The 18,536-nt window shown below is 36.8% G+C and overlaps 1 protein-coding gene across 4 annotated transcripts in view; it reads right to left on the reverse strand.

The window, feature by feature from the left end:
* The window catches only part of LOC138750151 (puromycin-sensitive aminopeptidase-like), a 273,946-nt gene that overhangs the window by 209,975 nt on the left and 45,435 nt on the right, over positions 1-18,536 (reverse strand). For all 4 annotated transcript variants that reach the window (XM_069912291.1, XM_069912287.1, XM_069912288.1 and 1 more), the window contains exons 2-5: positions 6,610-6,694; positions 3,824-3,901; positions 2,905-3,026; positions 439-546 (exon numbers count right to left, since the gene is read on the reverse strand). In XM_069912291.1, coding sequence (XP_069768392.1) covers positions 439-546; positions 2,905-3,026; positions 3,824-3,901; positions 6,610-6,694 — 393 coding nt within the window. The remainder of the gene's footprint in view (positions 1-438; positions 547-2,904; positions 3,027-3,823; positions 3,902-6,609; positions 6,695-18,536) is intronic.

Below are 18,536 nucleotides of genomic sequence, written 5' to 3' on the forward strand. Positions count from 1 at the left end.
TGAATGACAACATTGTCTGACTGAATTAATGCAACCTAGATTGTATACCTAAAATGGATGAGAGGAGGGGGTGGGGGGGTGGCTTGGGAGGAGGGAGAGGGGAGGGAGAAAAAGTCACTGTAAATGTGTGGAAAAGAAAAAGTGTATATCATGACTATTGTGATTTATGGTGTGAAAAATAAAAAATTTTAAAAAAAAAGAGAGAGAGAGATTGCTAATACTGGAAATTGAAACCAAACAAAATATGTTGGAGGAATTGATGCATTTTACTGAATATGGAGCTGGGCTCAAGATTCAGCTGGCCTAGCTCCGTTGCCATTTCTTAAATTCCAAATGATTTCAACTTTCCATTTCTGGATTTATGAATTAATACCTCTCTTTTCTTCAACTATTTGTCACTAGGCTCATCAAGAAGACAAAACTAACAGTTCTACTTACCATGTTTGATAACGCAATTTTGTCTTTTGGAACAATGAGTGTGATGTCAAATGTTGCTTTAATGGAAGGTTCATCCCAACATGGGAAAGCTCTTCTTGCATCTGTTGGCTGGAAAGCAAAATATAGGGAAAGAGTTAGGGTTAAAATACAAAGAGGAATAAGAAAAACAAAGGGACAAATTGAGATGAGAGAAATAAAAGTTTGATTCAAATTGCATTGAAACTGAGCGTGTTTTGGTATTAAACATTTTATTACTTATTTTTGCAATTATAAATGACAGTTGACTAGATCTTCCACTTTAGCAATTCCCCTCTCAAGTTCTGTCAGATAACCTGCAATTACCAAGTTGAAATTTACCAACTAATTGCACAAATAACACAGGTTTTCCACAATTAACACACAAAATGTATTTAAATAACCTGGAGCCTTTCCCACATACAAAAATGTTAATGCTATGTATCATGAACCACAGAAGGATTATCAGTAAGAAGTAGACTTGTCCTTCAGTTTCATTTTGGCTCTATGTAACAGTCATTCAGCATTTCAAATACTTGTCCATCTCCCATACAAATTGCTTTTTTGAATTTGAATCTACTGCTGTCTTTAGTACTGCATTCTAGATCCTAAAATTTATTTTTATTTCTTCATGTCACTTCTAGCTCTTTTTCCAATCACCTTCATTCTAGCCTCTCATCTTGTCTCCCCACCAATGGGAATAGTTTATTTCTATCCATACCTATTATATCTCTTCACAACTAATTCTGTTCCAAGGAAAACTACACGTCATCAAATACTCTTTCAAACTTCTACAAGCACACTTTGGAAAGTATACTGAATAGTTGCATCATAACCTAGTTTAGTAGATCGAATGCAGAGGAATGCAGAAGGCTGTGTAATGGAGTACATAATTTGGAAGAATTTGGTAAAATTATAATAGGTTACATACATATACACATTTTAAAACAGATCTTATTTGAAAAATTGAAGAAATAATATTCAGTAACTTTACAGAAACTATGGAGAATGCTAAGTAGATGCTAACTGAAATTACTTCATGAAATCAATAGACCATTGATTGGATGAGAGACAAGCTAGCTGGTTAGCTGGTTGAATAACTACAAGGTGCTCACTCCAAGGTCAATGAGAAGTTTTGTTTATCTAAGACAACAGATGGGAGCAGAAGGATAACTCCTGTTTGGTGAAGAAGGTGGAGGTTTTTGCAAATGAGAGAGTCACATGGCTTTCTAGCAGTTGGCCGTTGGGGGGGGGGGGTGAGAGAGAGAGAGAGAGAGAGAGAGAGAGAGAGAGAAAAAGAGAAAAAAGCTGGTTGAAAACAGAAAGCTCTAGAATGGTGGATGGCTGGAAGTACTGTCATGTTTGTCTTGGAATAAGGGGAACAGAGAAGAACTCTGTGAAATATTGAACAAAAGAGGTTATCATCTGGAGAACCCTGATAGGGCAAGTTTAATGAGCGAGGCATTGAGGTGACTAATGGTGGTACCTCAGTTGTGGAAATCCTGGACAACAAATCTCTCTCTGCAAACCCTACAAGAACCTTCCTGAGCAGTAAACATTTACTTTTTGAGGACCAAAGCCTCGTGAACTTTATACATGTTAAATTCTGCACACAGTATAAGATTTGCCTGCATCCAGAGAACTTGGAAGAAGAAGTGAGATTGAACTATGAACCAAAGAACTTTTCTTAAATTTACACACACATCATACACGTGCGTTTAGAATTAGAAGGGGGTTAATTTGAGTTAGTTAAGTTAATATAGATAAGTTAGTTTGATTCTGTTTTTATGTTTAAAGATAATTAAAAACAACTTTTGTTTAAGTAACTACTTATCTTGGTGAATGTCTATTGCTGCTGGGTTTGGGGTCCTTTGGGCTTGTAACAGCTGTGAACAGTCTCGAATGTAGACAAGTGCTTCAAGTGCTCAGACCTCCCATCTTTTGAAGACATCTATGAGAGGCATTACCTCAAAAAGGCAACAAGCATCATAAAGGACTCTCATCATTCTGTTCTCACTGCTACCTTCAGGTCCAAAATACAGAAGCTTGAAGTCCATCATCTCTAAGCTTAAGCCATCAAGCTCTTCAACCTTCCCTTATTACACAAATCATAAACTACTCTTGTACCACAAAAAAATCTGCCTGCACTATTGAAATGCCACCTTAAGCCTTTCACTAAATGTAAGTGTGAATATTATCTATCATTTATATTTATCATTACTTTCCATAATGGTGTAATTTAATGTATACTGTTGGAGTTGTGTTTTTTAAAAAGCAGAAGTTGGCTGGAGCAGGAAAGAATTTCTGTGTACAAGGTTGTTAATTTCAGGTGTGATATAAAATGTAGGCATTCGCTATTTTCACAATCATGCCTGGATTTTCACATAAGATTTATTAGAAAGTTGCTCAGTGTAATAAGGACACTTCTACACTAAAGTTATATTCTCTAACCTCAAATTGAGAGACAGCAGCATAGTGGGTGTCCCCTGACAGCACTGTATACTTGCTTCTGTAAAATCCTTTCATTTTGTCATTCAGTTCACCAACAAAATCAATCTTCAAAGTGCCATTACCTGTTAAAATGCAAAATTACAATGAATAATACAAAGAGAAATTATACTTCATAATGTCATAATTGGAGCACCAGGGCTGTCATAAATGCAGGATAAACCCATAAATGTCAGTGTGCATTAAACCCAGGAGGACAACTGAAAGTGTTTTGGTATTAAACATTTTATTACTTATTTTTGCAATTATAAATGACAGTTGACTAGATCTTCCACTTCAGCATTTTCCCTCTCAAGTTCCATCACATAACCTGCAATTACCAAGTTAAAATTTACCAACTAATTGCAGCCAACAAGACATGTCCATACAATGAGTCAAATTTAAAGCTTAGCCTTATATCAAAGCAGATTATTAATAAAGCACACCACGCAGTTTCCAATTGTTACTTAGTAACAAGCAATATCAACTCCCAGACAGAAAGTGGATCTAAAATTATTTAAAGGTACAACTCTAACCATGAAAGGTAGGTGGTGGTGGGGTGGGTACAATGGAGCTGTATACAAGTAGAAACTAATGCATTTCCTATATAATTTTGAAAAAATGAATAGCAGGACCCTGCAATTTTTCTATCATCCAACAGTCATCCATATAGTTAACAGAAATCATGGGCTATGTATAATTGGGAAAGATGCCACAGTTGCACAACAAATATTGGAAAGTTAATATTTCTATCATTAAACAGAAACTAAAAAGGTAGAGTCACAAGCGTAAAATTGAAATGTATCCAGGTAACAGTAACCAGTGGCAACAAAATTTTATGGAAAATGATAACATCCTTTTATTTTTCTTGATCTCAAATTACCTTTTCGTAGAGCACTAGAAAATGAGAGTGTCACCTTCTCATCTTCATTCTGATAATTGAACCCTGTTGCATTTATTTCTGTAAAATTAAACAATTGTTTTAAATGTTTTATGTTAATCCACAAAATGCAATAATTGCAAAAAAAAACCAGAACCAATCTTCAGTACCAGACACACAAAGTTCATTGACTTCTCCTTTGACAACTAAGAAATTAGTTAGTATTGCTAGTATTTACTTCTGAATAAACTGTTTGAAATACTATGGTTTTGTGTACATACTAATGGGCAAGGAATCCTCAAATCTAGATCCAACAATAAAAAAGGAATATTGATTTATTTCCAAATGTAGAGGGTGGGGTACATGCAAGTACTGTAATGACATACCACATTACTGCTGAACATCTGGTGGGAGGTTGCCGGTGCAGTAGTTACTAATGGAGTAATCAATTGGTACTAATGTGTTTATATTATACATCAGTTGAATGTGCTTTCAACAGCGTACTCCTTAAAACACCCAAAACTGGTTTTCAGGAGTGATATACAATGGGTTGGTGGGGAGCAAGTGTGCATTGTTACATTCAAGCTTTCTGCTTTGTCATGATGTAAGAAAAATAGGTAGAATGTGTTTTGATTTATTTTGCTAAAAATAAATAGATCAGCACAACATCAAGCCTGTGCTGTAGTTATAAAACACCAAAATGCTGGAAGAAATCATCCAGTCTTTTCACCGTCTCTAAGAGACAAAGATATATTGCTGACATTTTGAGCCTGAGCTCTTCTTCACGGAATAAACAGAAGAAGCCAGAAGCAGCAAATCTTAAAAGCCAGATGTTAATTAGATATGATAAGGAATGTAAGAATTGATGAGGTTGTGATAGTACAGATTCTATCCCCAATGTGTATATGTACATATGGACAGATGGTAGTGTAGGATGACTGTGATTGGCTGAGAGTGTAGCCACACCTACCAGCAGGTCTTAAAGGATTGCTCCTAGCCAGACCAGGTCATTCTGGAATGGTCGACCTACTTGTGATATGTTCCAGTCTTTTAGTTAATAAAAACCTTGGTTTGGATCAACAAGTCTTTGGTTCTTTTGACACGCATTACAGACTCGCCAAGGCAAATAGCGCCTTTGGAAGACTACACAAAAGAGTCTGGAAAAACAACCAACTGAAAAACCTCACAAAGATAAGCGTATACAGAGCCGTTGTCATACCCACACTCCTGTTCGGCTCCGAATCATGGGTCCTCTACCGGCACCACCTACGGCTCCTAGAACGCTTCCACCAGCGTTGTCTCCGCTCCATCCTCAACATCCATTGGAGCGCTTACACCCCTAACGTCGAAGTACTCGAGATGGCAGAGGTCGACAGCATCGAGTCCACGCTGCTGAAGATCCAGCTGCGCTGGATGGGTCACGTCTCCAGAATGGAGGACCATCGCCTTCCCAAGATCGTGTTATATGGCGAGCTCTCCACTGGCCACCGTGACAGAGGTGCACCAAAGAAAAGGTACAAGGACTGCCTAAAGAAATCTCTTGGTGCCTGCCACATTGACCACCGCCAGTGGGCTGATAACGCCTCAAACCGTGCATCTTGGCGCCTCACAGTTTGGCGGGCAGCAACCTCCTTTGAAGAAGACCGCAGAGCCCACCTCACTGACAAAAGGCAAAGGAGGAAAAACCCAACACCCAACCCCAACCAACCAATTTTCCCTTGCAACCGCTGCAATCGTGTCTGCCTGTCCCGCATCGGACTTGTCAGCCACAAACGAGCCTGCAGCTGACGTGGACTTTTTACCCCCTCCATAAATCTTCGTCCGCGAAGCCAAGCCAAAGAAACGGAGGTAAGAATTGTTTGTGTGAGAGGAGATGGAATGGAGGGAGAGATAAGGAAAGGTGGCATCATCTTTCTCTATCTTTCCATCCCATCTCCTTTTGCACAAACATGATCAATTCTTACCTTGTCGATTATTAACACCTTTTGATGGTCTGAATTCCTCCCCCAGCATTGTTTGAATTCTGAAATTTCCTGCTTCTGGTTTATTCCATGAAGAAGGGCCCAGGCCTGAAACATCAGCAATACATCTTTCTCTCCTATAGACACTGAAAAGATCAGCTGAGTTCATCCTGCATTTTGGTGCATTTTTACTACAATCACAGCGTCTGCAGACTTTCGTGTTTTACTCTGTGCTGTAATGTTTAATGATCAGATACATCACAGAAACAAAAACACAAATTTCTTAAAATAATTCATAAAGCACTGAGAGAGCTTTAATCCCCAATAATTTGTAGGCATGGTCAATTTTAAGAAAAGAGAATTCACCCAAAATAAATTACTTTTTAAGCTGATTGCAATGCAACATTTACCTTGCAAGCAAACCCAGTTAAATACCAACCAGTCAAATGTTTAGCTAGAAACAAATTTTGGTCTAAGCATCAGTTATGGAAAGTCTAACAAGAATGTTAAACTTTCCATTTCACTCAACCCGCATATCATCCAGCATCCCATTGGAGCTGGACAATTCCAAAAATGCAGTGGATGAACAATAAATTCATAATGCATTAAAAATTCAGCTTTGAATATTAAAAATTTACATTATGCTATAGTTCAGAAACATGCTTCATATTACAAGAGTTAACAAAACTGCTTCATATTATAACAAGAGGTAACTATTTTCATTCAAAATGCAGAGACAAATATCAATATTCAGCATCAGCTTTCAGATCGTAAAGATACATTATATCTTTGGAGCATTGACAGACACAAAAAAATAAACCATCTTACCTTCACCACCTTGTGGGACATATGATGCTGTAATGATGTCTATGTCGGCACAGTTCATAACAATTTGATTGGTCGTCTGCCTTACCTGTGAATATAGATACACAAATACCAGTAAATTTGATGGAAATACCTTCATAAAGCTTGAAATGTTCATTTCTCACATTTAACTGTTAATTTGATCTTCCTGCTTCTTTATCCATTTTATTATTTATTATTTTTTTATTATCTATTTTACAAAATTAGTTACACTGTACAATCTTTCATGTTTAATAGATGAGAATGAAATGAGTCAACCAGATCCTAGAGGAGGTATGCAAGATCAACCTTAAGTAAATGTTAATTACCTGCAAACACCTACTCTGTACCTTTCTCTTACAGACTTACACAGAACATTTGACACAAGAATTTTTTGTTGTTGTTCGGCATTCAAAATGTCCACATCCCGGTATTGTAGTTATTGACTGCATCATACTAGAAAGAGAAGAAGATACAGGAAAGGGCGCAATTTTTATCTTCACCCTTTCTTATCAATCCTGTTAGCTTTACCAATCTATAATAACTCCATCCAATCAGGATTAGATCATTAGGTGCATTTCAGATTTTAAAAGAAATCAGATATTACAAACTTAACGAAAATAACTTTGACTATTACAATTGACAAGTTTTTTTTTTACAAATTGTCACATAAGTCTTTGATAATTTTTAGATCAGTATTATACTGAAATTGAGTCACCTCATTCACAAAGAATCAATTTAAAAGATTTTAAATACATTTCTCGCTTTAGTACGTATTAATTTGCACACATTCAGAGGTGTCACTCATTTTGTATTTAAATTGAGTGTATAATTAGTTTAAATGATTGCACACCCAAACTTAAAAGTTAATACTTTGGTTTGAAGAAATATCTTTGATAATTTACACTTGCATGGATTTTGCAACCAAAACACCCAAAACTGGTTTTCAGGAGTGATATACAATGGGTTGGTGGGGAGCAAGTGTGCAAGATGGTGAGAAGAAGAAATGAAAAGAGCAGCAATTGGGAGAAATTAGTTTTGGTGATACTTGATACTTATCCATATCAGAGGTAAACACGTTTACATCAACGACACTGGTGTGGATGGACAGACTGCCTGAAGGCTCCATCAGTAAGAGAAAAAAATAATTAATTCATCAGAATGTTTTTCAGGATAAGATGTTAGTCACAGTTCCAAGTGATCTAAAGAAATGCATCAATGAGTGAAAATGAGAGTGAAATTTTCACCACTAGTGCTGATGCAGTCAGAGACAAAGCTAAAAACACGATGAAAATAGGTAGTGACAATCTGGTCAAAGGCTGAGAAACCCCTTAAAGCATCTAGCTGAACCAGTAATAAATGCCGTGTTTAAGAAAGCAGAAGATTGCTCCAATGTTTTCCCTGTGCTCCATATTAAATAGGCTTAAAGAATGACAAGTAATGGAACAAACTTCACTGTCAAATAGGATTTTTTTTTTATTTTACCAAAATAGTTCAACTATCTAATACTCAAAACTGTACAGAACGGTAGCAAATTAAAAACTGGTAGAACGACAAACTTGATATCATTAGCCTAGTACAGAAGCTGATCCAATAGCTCAGACAATACTTATTGCTCCACAGCTATATGAAAGCTGATGGATAACTTTTGTCCATATGGACTTGTGTGGTTAGGAAGGGGAAGCCATTGTAGATGTTATGTTGTAGGTAGAAATATAAACATGGACAGGAGAATCTTTAATATACACCATTAATAAAAGCTATTTCACACATTTTATTAATTACAATAAAATATAGGCAAATATGAAAGATGGTTGGATGCAAGATGTACATCAGTTTAATTTTTTTTTGCTTTCCTTCTCCCAACTGCCTTCATCTTCTCATACATTCAATACAAATGCATGATTCTTATTTATGATCAGCAAGTGCACAAGATGAATGGAGGTATTTTGAATAAATTTCAAATACAAAACAATCTATATCAGATCCAAAGGTATGCAGGAATGAATCTCTCAATTAAAAGGAGCCAACTAAAATCAGCCATTTCTACAAGATTACTGAATCCATTCCATGAATCCTGTAAATGCATTATACATATTGAAATAATAAAGTAATGGAGTATTATTTTTCTATTAGAAGTAGATATTTTATGAACTTACTGCTTTTTTAAATTTTTTATTTTTCACACCATATATCACATTAACCATGGTACACACTTTTTACTTTTCACACATATACAGTGCCATTTTCTACCCCCCACTCCCTCCTCCCATCCCACCCTCCCTACCTCCCCCTCCCATACATTTAAGGTATACAAAGTAGGATACATTAAACCAGTCAGACAATGTTGTCATTCAATAAAAATATACCAGAAATTCTACTGAGTCCATTCTTTTCATTTCTTTTCCTTCTGTTAACTTAGGTAATGTTTGTTCCCGGCAGGTTTTCGCTATTCTATTTAATGTAAGACTCCCATATTTGTTCGAATATTTCAATATTATTTCTTAAACTATATGTTATTTTTTCCAATGGAATATATTTATTCATTTCTATATACCATTGTTGTATTTTCAAATTATCTTCCAATTTCCAGGTTGACATAATACATTTTTTTGCTACGGCTAGGGCTATCTTGACAAATCTTTTTTGTGCATCCTCCAAATCAATTCCAAATTCTTTGTTTTTTATGTTACTTAGGAGGAAGATCTCTGGATTCTTTGGTATATTGTTTTCTGTTATTTTATTTAATATCTGATTTAGATCTTCCCAAAATTTTTTAACTTTCTCACATGTCCAGATTGCATGAATTGTTGTTCCCATTTCTTTTTTACATCGAAAACATCTATCAGATACTGTTGGGTCCCATTTATTTAACTTTTGAGGTGTAATGTATAGCCTGTGTATCCAGTTATATTGTATCATACGTAACCTCGTATTTATTGTATATCTCATCGTTCCGGAGCATAACTTCTCCCATGTTTCCTTTTTTATCTTTATATTTAAATCTTGTTCCCATTTTTGTTTAGTTTTACCATTTGTTTCCTCATTCTCCATTTCTTGCAGTTTAATATACATTTTTGTTATAAATCTTTTGATTAACATTGTATCTGTAATCACATATTCAAGGTTACTTCCCTCTGGCAAACTCAAACTGCTTCCTAATTTATCCTTCAAGTAGGATCTCAATTGGTAATATGCCAGCGCTGTATCTCCAGTTATATTGTACTTATCTTTCATTTGTTCAAAGGATAAGAATCTATTTCCTGAAAAACAATTTTCTATTCTTTTAATCCCTTTTTTTTCCCATTCTCTAAAGGATCATTTGTTTTATTTCTTTCTACATGAATCTTCTTCCAAATATTAAGGAGATGATGTAATACTGGAGAACTTCTATGTTGTACCAATTTTTCATCCCATTTATATAATATGTGTTCAGGTATCTTTTCCCCTATTTTATCTAATTCTAATCTCGTCCAATCTGGCTTTTCCCTTGTTTGATAAAAATCTGAAAGGTATCTTAATTGTGCGGATCTATAATAATTTTTAAAGTTTGGCAGTTGTAAGCCTCCTTGTTTATACCATTCTGTTAATTTATCTAATGCTATCCTCGGTTTCCCCCCTCTCCATAAAAATTTCCTTATTATTTTCTTTAACTCCTTGAAGAATTTTTCTGTCAGTTGTATTGGCAATGCCTGAAATAAGTATAATATCCTTGGAAAAATGTTCATTTTAATACTGTTTATCCTTCCTATTAGTGTTAGTGGTAAATCTTTCCAATGCTCTAAATCGTCCTGTAATTTTTTCATTAGTGGATAATAATTGAGTTTATATAGTTGGCCGAGATTTTTATTCATTTGTACACCTAGGTATCATATTGCTTGCATTCTCCATCTAAATGGTGATTCCTTCTTAAATTTTGAGAAATCCGCATTATTCATAGGCATTGCTTCACTTTTATTTATGTTTATCTTGTATCCCGACACTTCTCCATATTCCTTCAATTTCTTATATAGTTCTTTTATTGATAGTTCTGGTTCTGTTAAGTACACTATAACATCATCCGCAAATAAACTGATTTTATATTCCTTGTCTTTTATTTTTATTCCTTTTATATTATTATCTGTTCTTATCAATTCTGCTAGTGGTTCTATAGCTAACGCAAACAATAAAGGTGATAGTGGGCATCCCTGTCGTGTTGACCTGCTTAAGTTAAATTGTTTTGATACATGTCCATTTACTGTCATTTTAGCTAATGGTCCCTTATATAATGCTTTAATCCAATTAATATACTTCTCCAGTAAACTGAATTTTTGCAATACTTTGAACAAATAATTCCATTCTACTCTGTCAAAGGCCTTCTCTGCGTCTAAAGCAACTGCTTCTGTTGGTGCTTTATTCCCTTCTACTGCATGAATTAAGTTAATAAATTTACAAATATTGTCTGTTGTGTGTCTTTTTTTGATAAATCCAGTTTGGTCTAGATTTACCATTTTCGGTACATACTCTGCTAATCTGTTTGCTAATAATTTAGCTATTATCTTATAATCTGTGTTAAGTAAAGATATTGGTCTATATGACGCTGGTGTGAGTGGATCTTTCCCTTGCTTTAGTATTACTGTAATTATTGCTGTTTTACATGAATCTGGTAAGCTTTGCATTTTATCAATCTGATTGATTACTTCCAGGAGGGGCGGAATTAATAAGTCTTTAAATTTTTTTTAGAATTCTATTGGGAATCCATCCTCTCCTGGTGTCTTATTATTTGGTAATTTTTTTATTATCTCTTGTATTTCTACTATTCCAAATGGCTCTGTTAATTTATTTTGTTCCTCTATTTGTAGTTTTGTTAGTTCAATTTTAATTAGAAATTCATCTATTTTCCCTTCTTTCCCTTCGTTTTCAGTTCGGTATAATTGTTCATAGAATTCTCTAAAGTTTTCCTTAATTTCTTTTGGATTATATGTAATTTGTTTGTCTTTTTTCCTTGATGCCAATACCATTTTCTTAGCTTGTTCTCTCTTAAGCTGCCATGCTAGGATTTTGTGCGTTTTTTCACCTAGTTCATAATATTTCTGTTTTGTCTTCATTATATTTTTCTCCACCTTATATGTTTGTAGTGTTTCATATTTTATTTTTTTATCCGCCAATCCTCTTCTTTTAGTAATATCTTCCTTCATTACTAATTCTTTTTCTATATTTACTATTTCCCTTTCCAACTGCTCTGTTTCCTGATTATAGTCCTTCTTCATCTTGGTTACATAACTTATTATTTGCCCTCTAATGAATGCTTTCATTGCATCCCATAGTATAAACTTATCTTCCACTGATTCCGTATTTATTTCAAAATACATTTTTATTTGTTTTTCAATAAATTCTCTAAAATCCTGCCTTTTAAGTAACATGGGGTTTAATCTCCATCTATACATTCTTGGAGGGATGTCCTCTAACTTTACTGTCAATATTAAGGGTGAATGGTCCGATAGTTTTCTAGCTTTATATTCTGTTTTTTTTTACTCTATCTTGCACACGAGCTGATAACAAAAATAGGTCTATTCTTGAGTATGTTTTATGTCTAGCCGAGTAATATGAATATTCCTTTTCCTTTGGGTGTTGTTTCCTCCATATATCCAAAAGTTGCATTTCTTCCATCGATTTAATTATAAATTTGGTTACTTTGTTCTTTCTGTTAATTTTTTCCCCAGTTTTGTCCATATTTGAATCCAAATTCAGGTTGAAATCCCCTCCTATTAATATGTTCCCTTGCGTATCTGCTATCTTCAAAAAGATATCTTGCATAAACTTTTGATCTTCTTCGTTAGGTGAATATACATTGGTAGATTCCAAAACTCCGAATATATCTGACATTTTATCATTACATATCTCCCTGCTGGATCTATTATTTCCTCTTCTATTTTAAATGGTACATTCTTACTAATTAATATAGCTTTTGAATTATACGATGCTGCTGTTAGTGTCCTACCCAATCTCTCTTTAATTTCTTGTGCTCCAATTCAGTTAAATGTGTTTCTTGCACAAATGCTATATCAATTTTTTCTTTTTTCAGTAAATTTAGCAGTTTCTTCCTTTTAATTTGGATATGTATTCCATTAATATTTAAAGTCATATAGTTCAACGTAGCCATTTTATACTTTGTTTATCTTCCCTTTCCGTTTCTCCATCATTACCTTTCCTTCTTATCCATTTCTGTTTTCTTGTTTTGAATCCTTTATAAGACAACATTCCTAAAACATCAAACATTTTCCTTATTCTCCTATTTAAAACTTCTTTAGCCCCAATCCCCCCCTTCCCCTCCTGAGTTGTCCTTTATCCCTTGTCGGACAACCACATCTCCCCTCTCCATTTGGATTTGCGAATTCACTTGCAAACGTCAGCTGATTTTGCAGTGATCGTAACACCCCCCCACCCAGCCCCCCCCAGAAAAGATTTCACTTTTCATATGTGACAAAGGTCACTCTTTTAATTCCCTCCTTATTCCCTCTATTCCTTTTCCTTCCCTTATTAATTCTTGTCTATACTATCTATATTTTCCTCTAAATACGAATACATTCATGTATGCACATTATACATATACACACATATACCTCTTTACCCACATACATATAAATAGTGGTCATTTTTACTCTTATTACATGTCTTCATCTCTCTGTTTGTTTTGTAGTTGTTCAGCAAATTTCCTTGCTTCCTCTGGATCCGAGAATAGTCTTTTTTCCATAAGATCGTTTTCGATGTTTTGAACTCCTTCCTCCTCTTCAGGAGTTCAAAACTTATGTCTTTTTAGTTTGCAGTCTTTTGTACTCTCGTTACACGTCTTCATCTCTCAGTCTATTTTGTAATTGTTCTGCAAATTTTCGTGCGTCCTCTGGATCCGAGAATAGTCTGCTTTGTTGTCCTGGAATAAATATTTTCAATACCGCTGGATGCTTTAGTATAAATTTATACCCTTTCTTCCATAAAATCGCCTTTGCTGTATTGAACTCCTTTCTCTTCTTCAGGAGTTCAAAACTTATATCTGGATAAATGAAGATTTTTTGCCCTTTGTACTCCAGTGGCTTATTGTCCTCTCTTACTTTTTCCATTGTTTTCTCCAGTACCTTTTCTCTTGTAGTATATCTTAGGAATTTTACTAAAACAGATCTTGGCTTTTGTTGTGATTGTGGTTTAAAGGCCAATGCTCTATGTGCCCTTTCTATTTCCATTTCTTGCTGTAGTTCTGGACATCCTAGGATCCTAGGGATCCAATCTTTTATAAACTCTCTCATATTCTTGCCTTCTTCATCTTCCTTAAGGCCCACTCACTATCTTTATGTTATTTCTTCTGTTATAATTTTCCATTATATCTATTTTCTGATCTAACAGCTCTTGTGTCTCTTTAACTTTTTTATTAGATTCCTCTAATTTCTTTTTTAAGTCCTCTACCTCCATTTCTACTGCTGCTTCTCGTTCTTGCACCTTGTCCATTCTCTTTCCCATTTCTGTTAAGGTCATATCTATTTTATTCATTTTCTCTTCTGTATTGTTTATTCTTCTTCTTAAATCATTAAATTCTTGCGCTTGCCATTCTTTAAATGACTCCATGTATTCTTTAATAAGAGAAAGTATATCCTTTATCTTGCCTTTCCCTTCTTCTTCTATTTCACAGAACTCTTCCTCTTCCTCTTCTTCTTCTTCCTCTGGGTTGGCCATCTGTTGTTTCTTTGTTGCCCTTTTCTTCTCTTCTTTCTTGTTTTCGTTGTCTTCTATGTTCTCCTCTTGCTGCAGATGTTCTGCAGCTGTCGTTGCCGGCTGTGGAGATCGACTCCCCAGCTGGTCACCCCTCCCGTCGGTGTGTTTTTTTTTCATGCGCGGTTGCGCACTTTTACTCGGCTCAGCGAGCCATTTTTGTAGTCCATATTCTACCGACCTGAGGGAGCGGGTTTCTCTCTCCACCGCGGGCCTCTTCGAACAGGTAAGGCCTTTTCCTTCATCTTCCGTTGTCTTCTCTTCCTCTCTTCTTACCATTGGTTTCGACTTTTCTTTTTTCGTCGCCATCTTCTTTCCACCTTTATATTCACTTTACTTTGATTTTTATTTCTGTGCCTTTGTGTTTTGCTTTGTTTTTTCTGACTTTTCTGGAGAGGGCTGGAGTTCACCGTCCGGCCACTACTCCATCATGTGACTCCCCCTGAACTAACTGCTTGAAGCATATTTAAAATGTCAAAGTTCAAATGAATTCTATAGGACAAGAGAATTTTCAAAATAGCTGTTTATCCTGCAAGGACTTTTGGTGGACAGATCCCACTGAATGATCAATAAGACATGGAAGTTAAAATGATCAAGAGTAGTTGTATTTTTTTTTGTGTAATCCAATATCAGTCAAAAAATTGGTCTGTGGAGTGGCATAATTATGATTAGTCCACAAAACAGCCTCCATTACAGTCATTTCATGTCAGACTTGCTGGAGGCCAGCTACAAGAATGGAAAGAAAAATTAAAACTTACCTTTCAAACAGCAGCCATAAAAGACTGTTGATTTCATATGGTATGATTAGTTTAAGATGGTGTCAATGGAGATTAAGACCAAAGAGATCAAGTTGGAAATTTGGTTTGGCCACATTTGAAGTATTGTGCAGTTATCACTGCAGTACAGGGCTGAACCAAGCCATGAAAGACCCCAACAATGAAGACGCTGTTTACATCCGGTACCGCACGGATGGCAGTCTCTTCAATCTGAGGCGCCTGCAAGCTCACACCAAGACACAAGAGAAACTTGTCCGTGAACTACTCTTTGCAGACGATGCCGCTTTAGTTGCCCATTCAGAGCCAGCTCTTCAGCGCTTGACGTCCTGCTTTGCGGAAACTGCCAAAATGTTTGGCCTGGAAGTCAGCCTGAAGAAAACTGAGGTTCTCCATCAGCCAGCTCCCCACCATGACTACCAGCCCCCCCACATCTCCATCAGGCACACAAAACTCAAAACGGTCAACCAGTTTACCTATCTCGGCTGCACCATTTCAACAGACTCGCCAAGGCAAATAGCGCCTTTGGAAGACTACACAAAAGAGTCTGGAAAAACAACCAACTGAAAAACCTCACAAAGATAAGCGTATACAGAGCCGTTGTCATACCCACACTCCTATTCGGCTCCAAATCATGGGTCCTCTACCGGCACCACCTAAGACTCCTAGAACGCTTCCACCAGCATTGTCTCCGCTCCATCCTCAACATCCATGGGAGCGCTTTCATCCCTAACGTCGAAGTACTCGAGATGGCAGAGGTCGACAGCATCGAGTCCACCGAGTTTACAAGAGAAAAGGTACTGGAGAAAACAATGGCTGCTGAAGATCCAGCTGCACTGGATGGGTCACGTCTCCAGAATGGAGGACCATCGCCTTCCCAAGATCGTGTTATATGGTGAGCTCTCCACTGGCCACCGTGACAGAGGTGCACCAAAGAAAAGGTACAAGGACTGCCTAAAGAAATCTCTTGGTGCCTGCCACATTGACCACCGCCAGTGGGCTGATAACACCTCAAACCGTGCATCTTGGCGCCTCACAGTTTGGCGGGCAGAAACCTCCTTTGAAGAAGACCGCAGAGCCCTCCTCACTGACAAAAGGCAAAGGAGGAAAAACCCAACACCCAACCCCAACCAACCAATTTTCCCCTGCAACCGTGTCTGCCTGTCCCGCATCGGACTTGTCAGCCACAAACGAGCCTGCAGCTGACGTGGACTTTTTACGCCCTCCATAAATCTTCGTCCGCGAAGCCAAGCCAAAGAAGACAGGAATGAATGGTGCTACCTACCTTGGTGGATTGAAGATGGCATCGAATCCACGCTGCTGAAGATCCAACTGCGCTGGGTAGGTCACGTCTCCAGAATGGAGGACCATCGCCTTCCAAAGATCGTGTTATATGGCGAGCTCTCCACTGGCCACCGTGACAGAGGTGCACCAAAGAAGAGGTACAAGGACTGCCTAAAGAAATCTCTTGGTGCCTGCCACATTGACCACCGCCAGTGGGCTGATTTCGCCTCCAACCGTGCATCTTGGCGCCTCACAGATCGGCGGGCAGCAGCCTCCTTTGAAGAAGACCACAGAGCCCACCTCACTGACAAAAGACAAAGGAGGAAAAACCCAACACCCAACCCCAACCAACCAATTTTCCCTTGCAACCGCTGCAACCGTGTCTGCCTGTCCCGCATCAGACTTGTCAGCCACAAACGAGATTGCAGCTGACGTGGACATTTACCCCCTCCATAAATCTTCGTCCGCGAAGCCAAGCCAAAGAAAGACAGGAATGTATGCAGAGGGTTTAAATATGACACAGAAATTGACCAGGATGTTGAGTATACTGCGTTAACTGAAGAGGTAAAAGTTCCATTGTCTCAATACTACATTTTAGATGGTAATATACATGAAATTCTTCAACCTTTGTCTATCGTAAGATAATAAGTGTTGTCACTTTGTCCAGTACCCCTCATAGAAACCCACAGCATCTGGCGTTCCCAGGCAGTCTTCCCTCCAAGTACTGACCAGTCTTGAGCTTGCTTAGTTTCCAAGATCAGACAAACTTGGATGGTTTTCTCTGGAGCAGAGGCTCAGCGGTGATCCATATACAAATTATGAGGTCAATGGACTTTCTTCCCCAGAGTAGATATGTCAAATACATTGGGGCATTTAGAAAGAGACAGGAATACACAGGGAATAGATGGAAAAAGACCATGTTCTGACAGATGGGATTAGTTTAAACTGGCATCAAGGTCAACACAGACATGGTGGGCCAAGGGGCCTGTCCTAATGCTGTCTATTCTATCTGATATAGAAACAAATGACCTTGAAGTAAACTGAAACACAACTCAGTATTTTAAAAAGTTGTCTCTATGTTGTTAAGCTCAATCTGAACAAGCTTCTAAGTGTAGGCAAGTGCAATAAGGTAATCATGGTAGCAGTCAAATGGGATATCTTCAGCAACCAAAAGTCTCCCTCAACTTGGAAAGAAATAGGAAAAACATCAACAATCGTTTGGTTTGCTGGAGAGTAGAAATTATTGCTCCAATGTTTCCCTGTACTCCATATTAAATAGGCTTATTGAAATCCTTGTGCCAGGTTTCAGATGATCAGAAATTCCCATATATCCTTCAAATGCATAATGACTGTTTTCATTATGACAGATTATTACAGTTGTAATGATCTAAAGAATTATGCAAACTTTCAGGACTTTAAATCATCTGGTCAATGAATATACAGGCATGCCAATCTTTAGATAAACAGTCTTGCAAATGCCCAGTCACAATATCAAATATTAGCAGAATTACTTCAGAAAGCATTTAAACCACTGCCAGACCAACATTCATAAAAGTAAAATGAGTTTGTAACCTGTGCTTCAATTTACACTATAGTTACTATAATCTGAAAAACTTTACAAAGATGTGCATATTATTGTCATTTGACTAAACTATCACATCAACAGCAAACTGGAATCTAGGATTCTCTGACTACCATATCATTAATTGAATATTCCCATTTGTAACAAGAGCTTGTGGCCTTCAGGGGTGTGAAATGTTGGTTATAATGACATAATTTGGTCTCATGTTTAGATTAATGAATGCTGAGAACATGCTGTTATTATCAGCATAATGATTTTGTTGAGATTACTTCCAAAAATCTTTCAAATCAAACTTTTCTTATGAAAGTCTGGTCTCCTTTACTGGATGAGGATATCACACATCTGCTTAGCAATCAGAAGTGCCAAATCAACTGAGCACATTACTTGACATTTTACGGCAGTCTCATCCACAAATGTAGACAAAATACTTACAGCCAAATTAATGCAAATACATGGTAATATTAAAATGCAATGAAATTCTTTTGACCCCCCTGTGGATTCTATTGACAATAAATTCAATTGCAGAACAAAAT

The sequence above is a fragment of the Narcine bancroftii genome, assembly GCF_036971445.1.
Source record: "Narcine bancroftii isolate sNarBan1 chromosome 12 unlocalized genomic scaffold, sNarBan1.hap1 SUPER_12_unloc_2, whole genome shotgun sequence".
NCBI lineage: Eukaryota > Metazoa > Chordata > Chondrichthyes > Torpediniformes > Narcinidae > Narcine > Narcine bancroftii.